The 11424-nt window shown below is 32.9% G+C and overlaps 1 protein-coding gene across 1 annotated transcript; it reads left to right on the forward strand.

The window, feature by feature from the left end:
- Positions 1–1466: 1466 nt before the first annotated feature.
- Positions 1467–11154, forward strand: LOC149933696 (N-fatty-acyl-amino acid synthase/hydrolase PM20D1.2-like). The gene is made up of 12 exons (XM_090155678.1): positions 1467–1740; positions 1805–1941; positions 5051–5146; positions 5222–5308; positions 5977–6113; positions 6690–6809; positions 7857–7932; positions 8012–8073; positions 8613–8691; positions 9461–9532; positions 9592–9757; positions 10628–11154. Exons 1-12 carry the CDS (start codon positions 1506–1508, stop codon positions 10822–10824), a joined length of 1464 nt encoding a protein of 487 aa, XP_090011804.1. The 5' UTR covers positions 1467–1505; the 3' UTR covers positions 10825–11154.
- Positions 11155–11424: the final 270 nt, after the last annotated feature.

Consider the following 11424-nt stretch of genomic DNA (forward strand, 5'->3'; position numbering starts at 1 on the left):
ATTTTCAATTTAGTTTTTTCTTAAACAAAAATAAATCAATTTCTTTGTTATAGCTAATTTCGTTAAATTTCCAATTTAGACACTTTGTGACGCTTTTAAAGAAATTGAAAGGAATAGAAACGACGAAGTTTGAAATGTGCAACAGAGAAGTAGCTTGAAAAAAGGAATAATTTTGTCGTGATTCGATTACTTCTGCTGTCGTTCATTTAAAAAAATTTGTTAATAGTTTCTAAAGCAAGTCTATATTAAAACAGGGTAAGAATTTAGTGAAGCAGTGAAGTAAAAAGTAAATGCGGTATTAAGAGTGTCAAAAAGCCGATATTTTGAAGCTAAAATGTCTTACTGTATAGTTGCCGATCACGTATGTATTCTTCTCCAATGAACAAAACCACGGTGAAATTAAATACAGAGAGAAACTTCTCTCTTCCAATCTTAGTCCCAAATCCATTTACCCTTTCGGGGCGATGCCAGAAATATCCTTTATTGCTAAAATCTGGTGTAATAGATGTTTAAAAGTTGGTTTTATTCGGGCGGGGTGTTAACAAACCATGAGGAGTTCCAGGGGGATATGAAATATTAAGATTTAGTAGGGGGTAATAATCAGATAACCTAATACCAAAGGTACTCCCTTAGACCCAAGTAATGTAGCTACTTTTAAGGCCATTAATTCAGGTAAACGGTTATTAAAAGTCGCTTTATGACTTGGGCCTAAGGGGGTGTCTTGAGTATTGGCCTCACTTAGCTTTTACCGCGGATGAGGGGGGGGGGGGGCCCTTTGTGAAAACCGGAGAGTTCGGGAAAATCTCTTTTAACCAGTGAGAAGAGAAGTTCCAAACTCAACGCGAAAGGAGTAACTCAGAGCCACAAGCTGGAATCGAACCCAGGCTCCTCTCGCTACGAGGTGAAAGTGCTTAATACTCCACCACCACACTGGGATTAGGAGGGGTAAGTAAGGGGAGTTGTTAATCACAGCGATATTTTAGGTAATACTAAAAAACTAAAAGAATTCAAATTTATAGGACGTCTACTACACACAGGAAATTACCGAGGTTAGCAGAATATACGCGGTTAGCACACAGTTGCCTTCGTGATCCCTGTGAAACTACTACGCCTTTCCGCCTTTTCTCGCGTTAACGTCCTCAGGTATTTTCGTTAACTTATTACCTGTATGGGTGACGAATCATATAAACAGATCCCATAGCTCTTGGGAAATTCAGCATACGGCGAGTTTTTAAATCTATTACCGAGGGAAAATTACTTATTGACCTTTTATAAACTTATGTTAACAGAAAACCTTTCACATTATTAGTTTTTATCTTATATTTTTTTATCTGTAATTTTTGTCCTTCAATATTTCTTAGTGTTAAGAGTTATAAAGTAATAAAGTGGCATTAACGAATCTGAAAGATAATAAATTAATCTGTAGATTCCTTACTTCATATTTTATTTCGAAAAAGAATTCTTCAAACTACTTTCAAGCCAACTCGGGTTTCTACTTTAACAAAATGAGTCCAAAAAACGCTTTGGGAATTTTGAGTATTCTGCTTTGCTTAAGTTTTGATTTTGTAACATCAAAGAAGTTTAAATTACGCGAAAGCATTACTAAAAGCGACTCTATTAGCGGAGACGCTGAACGCCTCAACCGTATGGCAGAAAGTATCGAGATTCAAACCATTTCACGGGACGTCCACCAATACAATGTCACCGAGCTTCAACGTTTCAGAGATTTCATAATTAAAAGTTTGTTTATTATATGATAATTCAATTAAATTAATAATATTCTTGATTTCAATTTAATTTCCAGCGTTTCCATTGGTTCATTCGTCCGATTTTATTTCGTACGAAATAGTCAATAATTACAGTTTGCTTTACACAATCAAAGGGAAGAATGAGGATTTACAACCGTACATGCTGATTGCGCATATGGATGTCGTTCCTGCGGTAATTTTTCTATTTTGGAAAGTAATATTTTACCTTGCCGCAAAAATGAATAATTTTTTGGAATTATTATTATATAACCTTCTCAAACGTTAACATATATTTCCTTCAGTTGAATTCCAATTCTTGTTAAATATGCTTGATGCAATTGTAGGCTGAGAATTATTCGAATAAGAGTGAGGAATTATTCGAATAAGAGTGAGGAATTATTCGAATAATAGTGAGGAATTATTCGAATAAGAGTTAGGAATTATTCGAATACGAGTTAGGAATTATTCGAATAAGAGTTAGGAATTATTCGAATAAGTGTTAGGAATTATTCGAATAAGAGTTAGGAATTACTCGAATAAGTGTTAGGAATTATTCGAATAAGAGTTAGGAATTATTGGAATAAAATTTCAGATGCTCTTCAATAAAAGCAATGAGCACCAAATTATAAGATTGCACCCGCTTATAGGAAATAAAAAAAATCAAAGCTGAAATAGAGTAATTTATCAATTTGTACATAATACGAGTACAAATGTTTCAACTCAATAAAATTTGCATCGATTTTCTATTAAATGACTTGATCTTGAATATTTTTGTTAAATATCGCTAGTGTCCACTGAATATAATTTAGGTCCACAACCTTATTGTTTGATAAAATATCTTTCGTTAAAGGACTATGACAGTGAAGATGAGGCTTTTATAAAGCCCTGATATTGATTTGTAACATGTCTGCAACCTATTCGCATCGAAAAGAAATAAAAGGTGGCGCATCGGTCGCTCCAAGATGGCGCGATCTAAAGGAAACAAACCAGACGACATAATAGTGTAGATTGAAGATTTCGTACGTTTAGGTTTATTTCGTTCGTAACAATCTACTATTAAATCAAATTAAGGTCGTTTTAAGAGACCTTTTATCTTAAAAATTGTTACTTTGTATGGTTGTAATAACAACGGTACCATGGAAGGTATGCGGTTTCATCGTTTTCATTCAAAGCTACCAAAATTAGATAAGGCTTGGGAAAGACACATAGTAAAACGATAGTTGTTTAATTGATATTCACATTTTAGAAAGGAAAATTGCAAATTTAGCAATTCCTGAAGCCTATAAAGGTAAGACAATGTTACGCTGGAGTATTTATTAAAAATGTGGTAGTTTTTTTAATCTTGAAATTATCAACAGATCAGTTCAAGCAGTATCCACATTGTTTAAGACCTTCGGTCATTCCTTCCAAGAATCTGCCTATTCGTATGCGTGACAGAAAATCAACCAAAGCATCATAAAACAGAACTAGTAGATACAATGAATGGTTAAATAGACAAACCTCTCTGTATAATGCCAGGAGAAAAAAAAAGAGTATTTATGATAAGGAGAAGAGATTAGCGGAACATTTGCTAACGGATCATCTTGTAGAACCTCAAACTGGTGGAAAAAATTAAGCTGAATGCATTGAAAATGCTAATGTCATTCGTACTTTGGAAAAAGGAATTACAGTAAATACGCATGAAGAACATAAATGTAAAGTAACTGCTAGCTGCGGCATATTGAAACCACAAACTGTTGTGTGTTTGACTGGAATTCAATCAATGGAACTTCTTAATGAAATAGTTAAAGAACTTCCCAATGAAGATTTGTCTACCGGGAGTGTTAAAATTAATTAGTCCACTTTTCAATAAGAAAGGCAGGGCAAAAAACTAAGACGAGGGCACAATTTTCCCATTAAGACGCTTTGCTTACATAAAAAGTTGTTAGTGCTAGGGTTCATATCGAGCGTATAATTCAAAGATTGAAAACGTGCAACATTTTTCATAAAAGCATACCCTGGGATTTATTACCATGTGCTGATAAAATGTTCACTGTTATGAGTGCTGTAGTAAATTTGTCAACATCTATTTTGGCAGATAATAAATTTTATTTGACTTAATGTAGTTTTTAAAAAATATTTAAAATAAACATATTGCAATTGAAGCATAAGCTTATGAACCAACTCTTTGTCAATTTTCAATTCAATTATTTGACAGTCATGCTTTTCTTTGAATAAATGGCTAGATGCCCTACGGAGAGGCCTAAAATTGCAATGTTTAGTTCCAAAGTTACGTGATGTTGGATCTTCGGAAAATGAAATACTAAAGCCTCTATTTTGTAACCTTCCAGTTTGACAAATACTCCAGTGAAATTACATGATAACTTCTTAGTTTTCCTCTCCTTGTTGAATACAATTCACTTTGTTTCGATAATGGTAATCTGATTTCAACTCTATTTTTATAAAACAAAAACTCATAAAAATCATGTGGGCAATAGGTCAAGGCTTACTTCATAAATTCATTTTAAAACAATATTCACCTTCAGTATTGAGTATAAAGTCGTACCACTTTCTTCCTTGCTGATGATTTTTACACGAAAAAGTATTTATTAATATTATTAATTGATTGAACAATGATATTAATGAAGAAAACTCCACGTTTATATTTAACTGTCCTTATCTGACCGATTTGTTTCCTTGAGATCGTAGTTGGGCTTCATCGCCACTACGTGGCGCTAGTGAAACTTTTCGTTGCGAATAGCTTCTTCTGATATTTAGTACTAACTGTTTTTAAGTAAACTAGTGTTGTAAGTCGGAAAATTTTCCGGAAAATTACCGAGGCCTTTTTTCCGGAAAATTTTCCGTATTTTTCCGAAAAATATTAAAAACGTTTTCATTCCATGATTTTTCTAATATATTGTTTGCAAATTTAAATAAAGCGGAATTTTCACCTCATTTTTTCTAATCTAAAAGTAAAACTAAACCTATAGACTAGTTTAAACTGGTTGAAATGTAACACTATTAATGTTTTGTAGGATGTTTACTGATATGAGTCATTTTAAATCGATAAAAAGTTTAAAACATTAAAAACCCTTAAAAAGTAATTTATGTTAAATTTTTATTTTTCCGATTTGCGGAAAATTTTCCGCAATTCGGAAAATGTTCCGGAAAATTTTCTGGAAATTTTTCCGCATTTTATTTTTCCGGAAAATTAACAACCCTAAAGTAAACGCTTTAAGATTTCGTCCTATTTACGCTTTTTTTCCTATAGTTTCACATGTTCTTGAAATTTAATTCAATGAATGGTTTAATTTTAATTGAAGGACGAATCAGGGTGGTCCGTACCACCGTTTGCGGGAATAATTAAGGACAATGTCCTCTACGGCAGAGGAACTCTCGACAACAAAGGAAACCTTATGGTAGAGCTACTCACATTTCTTACAACAATTTAGTTTAGTAGTTCTTAAAAAATGACTTACATTTTCTACGAGTAGGGTATTTTAGAAGCGCTGGAAGATATTCTTAGCAGAGGTATTCAGCCTGAAAGAGGATTTTATGTTGGGTTTGGTCACGACGAAGAGGTAATGTTTGGCAACCTTATTTCTATTTAATTTTTTACTATTTTGAAGAATTTCTCACTAGATTTGGTTTTAAATTAAATATTGACAAATTTAATACAAAAGTTCGTTTGTGAATAAATTTGAAATTTTGATTTATTTTTATAAAGAAATATAAACTAGATAATGAGAGAAGAGTCAACTACTTACGTTTCTTTGCTTCATATAAATATCTTATCAGACAGTTGCATTTTTATAGAAGAAAAATCTTACAATTTACGGACTTACAAGTTACAACTCTATTTATTAAGCAATAATCAACAAGTTAATTTACATAGTAAAAATTGTAAAATATTTAGTCTGTTTTACATCAAGAATGTATTTATTTATACTTAGCATAAATCAATATATTCTTGGATCCATATTAATACTACATTTTACGAAATAAATGAACAAATGCTCTATAAACACTAGTTTTAAAAAGTTCATGGATTTTTTCTCGCGTACCTGAGTGAAGGGGTAGGAAATATTAAGATGCATTTTAAAAATGTCTAAATAGTCATCGACATAAGTTAACGTGCATTACAGATACATCTCTAGAATAGATTTTACATTTTATTTACATTTAAAATCGTTAAAATGGCTGATTATATTTATCTGAAGTACCCCATCCGTTGGTTTCCATTGAAAAGGTTTCAGGAGAGGATGGAGCTCGATATATTTCGAAACTTTTAAAGAAACGAGGAGTCAGACTGCTTTACTTGCTGGACGAAGGACTTTATATTATGCATGGTGGGGTCCTGCCAGGTGTTGATAAACCAGTTGGATTGTAAGATATCGTTTTTATTATATTATATCGAGCATTCAAATATATATGCAAATTGCATTTTATATCCTTGAACTAATTTCTTAAACTGACGGAAAGATTTGCTCATGGTGATTGTGTCCCTTGAAATTAGACGTCATACAAACAACCGTAGGGTGGCGGAGTCGTTAGTAATTCCACCTCGCAACAAAAAGAATGGAGCCTGGCATGGGGCACTGAGTGGAAAATGGGGTATCTCATTCCGCGTTCTGTTCCAACTTCTATCCTCACTTAAAGGGTTCTTCAATTTATGCTTTTTATTAAAACTTACTGAGGGTAACCCTACGTACCTTAGTAGGTGTAGGACTTGCCACGACCATCCTACTCAATATAGCCCAGCCACCTAAAGTAATTGAATTAGAAGTCGCCAGATGACTTGGGCTTAAGGGGGTACCTCTGGTTGTGGCCTATCTGATTTTTATATTTAACTGTAATAAACTGGAATTTTCTTTCTAGTACGTTTAGACTTATACACAACGATTATCGTTCTAAAGTTTAGTCTAATTCTAATTGTTATGGTTTTATTTCTATATTTGGTAGCATTGGAGTAACCGAAAAGGGTTATTTAACTGTGAAATTATCAGTTGATGCTACACCGGGACATTCATCAATGCCGTCCAGTGCAATGGCCATTAGCATCTTAGCCAAAGCGTTATCTAAGTAAGTTCACTGATTTTCGCACCATATATTATAAATTTATATCCTGTACAAAGGAATGATGGTCTTTAAGCATATCTTAAACGGTTAGACGTGGAGGATCGTTTAGGAGCCAAAGTAAAATGAACAAGAAGCCGCGAATATAATGTGTATATCTTGCGTATTAAAGTTAAATTTGAACCAATTTTCAACAACCTTATGTGACATTGGTCGAAAATAAGCGCTTTTTAAACCATCCTGTATATTAGAAACAGTATCTGAATTTTTAACTTTATCACAAATAAAAATCAATTATAACGATGTCTCAATCCCCCTGTTCATTAAGAACAATATATTAATAACCTTGTGCATTAACTTGATAAGGTTGTTGAGATCTTAACATCTAAGTGTGCAAAGTGTTCCTACACTGAGACGACACCTTTTCGTTCTAATTTGAAGCAAAGAGGGATTTCTACGAAAGAAAACGCACCACACCACTTAGTGTATTAAGAAAATTTTTATCATCCTGTCAACCATCGTGTTCAATTTCAACTCTTTCTCAATAACCTTATCCACTACCAAAGTACCACCTCATTAAAGGTACTTTAGAGTTATTGTTATGACAGAGCTATCCAATGGTTTGTACGATTGTCAGTGGAAATAATGGAACCGTAAAGGTTACACACTCTCTACCGATTGATGTATCATTCGCCCTTCTTATCTTAACGTTTGGATGGTTATAAAAATAGAGAGAAGCAATGACAGTATCCACTGCCCAAGTTTTGAGCCCGATCGTTAAAATTATCGATTTATCGAGGCTATGCAATTCCTCAACGATTGAGTTATGGACAAGAAAAATTGGACCATGGGTGAAATAAAAAATCAACATTTCTGGGGCCGATCCCCGAAATTGATATGACAGCAGCGAGGGCGGGAACATTTTCTAAGCGATTGCGCGTACAAAATCACTTCGCGTTGTATTCGCTATTATTTTATGGTTCCAACTGATTGGGAAAGGAAAAATCAAATATAATTATTCCAAGTAGTTGATACGCGCGTAATTGTTTATAGATTCGACGTCAATACACATCCGAATATGTTTGGAAAAGGACCCGAGATTGAAATGCTTCGCCAAGCTGCTCCCCATGTAAGTATCTCTCTTGGCACACTCATTTTTACCAAATAATATAACCTTCAATTTAACATTTAATATTCCAATATCATAGGCTCAAAACCCCTTTAATCAGATGTATGCGGATGTCGAAAAACATTCGTCGTACTTGGTGCGGTATGTAGAAATTTATTTTGGATTAACTGCTAAATTAAAAATGTATGGGAGCATTGGTTTCGAGAAAAGTTTGGTCAGAAATTAATACGTGTATACATCGGGAATGTCTACGGAAAACTATGGTTAAAATCAGTTCCGATTCCCCACAAAGACTTTTTTGAATAAAAGTTCACAATATTAATACATTCGCTCTTTTTAGCAATCTAAATACGTAACTGTACGCGGAACTACACTTGTTTCGTGAAGAGCATTACAAATCGTCAAAGATCTTCAATGTGAGAACGAATCTGGCTTCCTTAAATTTATTTTCTGGTACGTTTATTAGCGACGGTGATAGGCCAATTAATTTGAAAATGCGCATGACGTTTTATATTCGAGGTGTCTCCAGTGGCGTTCTCGGAACTGCGGAAATGGAGTCTTAGATATTCCAAGTGTATTCACGTATAATTTACTAGTTTGCTTTACTCCGAATTTTATTTGAGGTCGATGAATTTGTAAATGTTTGGAAAATTAATAACTTAAGTTTTCTACATCGATAGGTTATTTGAACAAAGTCCGTTATCTAACGCCATGATCAGGACAACAACAGCTTTAACTATGATAAGAGGAGGAATTAAAGTAATTAAATTAAAAACTTTAAAATATCTGTCTGGTAATTATCTATGATACCCACCGGTAGGATATGCTTAAGAGGTTTCGTACGGAAAGAGGTGATAGACTTCGCATCATAAATAAAACCAAACATTTTCTTTACATTATATGACTTCAAATTATTTACAACAAATGTATCGATTCATATGTATAGGACAATTTTATTTCTATGGTTTCAATTTAAACAAATAAGATTTTGGACAGAAATTTGAGGCTCATTTTCTTAATGCATTATTTTATTTTTATACGAAAAAAATATGGTAAAAACTAGTGATGTTAATTTTCCGGAAAAATAAAATGCGGAAAATTTTCCGCAAATCGGAAAAATAAAAATTTGAAACATAAATTACCTTTTAAGGGTTTTAATGTTTTTAACTTTTTATCGATATAAAATGTCTAATATCAGTAAACATACTACAAAACATTAATAGCGTTACATTGTAAATCAGTTTAAACTAGTCTAGAGGTTTAGTTTTACTTTCAGATTCGAAAAAATGAGGCGAAAATACCGCTTTATTTCAATTTGCAAACAATATATTAGACTAATCACGGAATGAAAACTTTTTTTTATTTTTTTCGGAAAAATACGGAACATTTTCCGACTTACAACACTAGTAAAAACTCATCTCTGTATATGAATAAGGAAGAGGTTAAAAAAAGTCTTCCTATACATTACGATTTTGAATAGTAAAATTTCATCATTAACTTAAAATAATATTTGTTTTTATTTCCTCAGGAAAATGTGTTACCAAGTAACGCGTATGCTTTAATAAACCACAGAATTCACCCTGCGCAGTCAGTATCAGAAGTAAGTGACTTTTTTCAGTACTTTTAACATATTCTACAAAATGATTTCCGCTTCGAAAGGTTTTAGAATTCGATAAATCACTGATAAATGATAGCAGAGTTGCCGTCGAGACGACGAGAGCGAAGGAAGCTCATCCGATATCACCACACAATGAATCTTCATTCGGATTTCAAGTCATCAAGAACACCATTTCACAATTAGTTCCGGATTTAGCGGTCCTTCCTGGTAAATTCCTAATACGTGTTTCTTGTTTGCCGTTAACCGTATCTACCCGGCATAAATATTTGCACACGAACAAAGTGAGGTTCGCCAACTATTAAACTAGCAATCACGTGACGCAATAACGAAATTGTTCCGCGATTTCGATGAAATGATAAATGTTGGCTTATCACACCCTACCGACTACTTGTTATTTTTGATTGAAATGCTAGGCCATGTCAATTATTTTATATACCATACGCAACAACTGTGATTTCAATTCTACGGCATCAATATGAACGAAAAAAAGTCTGGCTCGGCTCAATAGTTGAATAGCAGTTCATAATTAATTCTAGTTAATTAAAGAGCGGTCGTAAATAATGCAAATTTGTAAACAATCCAATTTAAAATTCACATTGTCAATAACACACCGTAAACTATAATTGTCATTGTTAGAGAATAATCATTAGGGCCTTTCAAAATGTATGAGATATTTCCAAAAAGGCGACACAAAAATACTTTGTGTAACGTATGTTAAAAACAAACGAATATACATTATGAAATCTACAACGTTGGCAGTATTGTTCTTCGAAAAAATTTAATTTATGTACATTTCAGGAATTCATACCTCTACTTGGAATGCTTATCCTGAGGTATCGCGTATGGTAAGATCACTCTGACGGCTTTTGCCCCGCCTACGAGAGAAGAAATCGCCTTTGCGCGCGCTCCCCTCTCACGTAGTTGTTTACATACTGACGTCAAAAAAACCACATAGAGACAAAAATCTGCCGAGATAAGCATACCAAGTAGAGGTATGGATTCCGGACTTTTAATGTTATATGGATTATTGATTTTTTTTCCATTGAGGTAAATTTTTTAATTTGATTTCTTTTTCAGCATGTCTGGTAGGTAATACGGACACCAGATGGTATCTCGATCTGACCGACTCTCTATACCGATTTTCCGTTTTCGATTTGGATAAGAACGAATCCGGTCAAATTCACGGTAATGACGAAAAAATATCATTAGAATCGTACAAAAGAATAGTGAATTTCTACTTTCGTCTTATGAACAATTCTAATTCTGAAATTTAAGAGAACAAAATTATACCAAAATGTTTTAATTACACCAAAATGTTTTAATTACACCAAAATGTTTTAATTAGACCAAAATGTTTTAATTACACCAAAATGCTTTAATTACACCAAAATGTTTTAATTAGACCAAAATATTTTAATTAGACCAAAATGTTTTAATTACACCAAAATGCTTTAATTACACCAAAATGTTTTAATTACACCAATAAATGATAATAATTGAAAGCTTATTAACAAAAGTACATAAACTACAAATATATTTTGTAATTTTTATCTTGGGGAAAAAGATTTAACCCGTAATAAACTAGCAGTAGTAGGATAATATAATATGACTACCACAACAAAATTCCATACTTCAAATCATTCTTAGCGTGTATTTCCCATTGGGTTGTACATTTTATTGTATTATAAATTGTATCTTCAGAACTTGATACGATAGATTTTCAAATTAACCGTCTGTATAGATAATTATGTGCTGTTCATTTTATTATACTGATAGGGCTGATACTGGGTTACGTTTTTTAACTAAAAGGAACTTTTTTTGAAGATGGTTACTAAAAGTTTCTATTTTGAAATTTATTAGGTTTTCTCTGCGAA

The sequence above is a fragment of the Leiobunum rupestre genome, chromosome 8 (assembly GCF_980474605.1).
Source record: "Leiobunum rupestre chromosome 8, qqLeiRupe1.1.hap1, whole genome shotgun sequence".
NCBI lineage: Eukaryota > Metazoa > Arthropoda > Arachnida > Opiliones > Sclerosomatidae > Leiobunum > Leiobunum rupestre.

Excerpts from the sequence above, each read along its gene's own strand:
- LOC149933696 (XM_090155678.1), top strand. The coding sequence starts at position 1,506 with ATGAGTCCAAAAAACGCTTTGGGAATTTTGAGTATTCTGCTTTGCTTA. Across the intron at positions 1,741-1,804 it reads CAGAGATTTCATAATTAAAA|CGTTTCCATTGGTTCATTCG; the intron begins GTTTGTTTATTA and ends TTTAATTTCCAG. Across the intron at positions 7,933-8,011 it reads TTCGCCAAGCTGCTCCCCAT|GCTCAAAACCCCTTTAATCA; the intron begins GTAAGTATCTCT and ends CCAATATCATAG.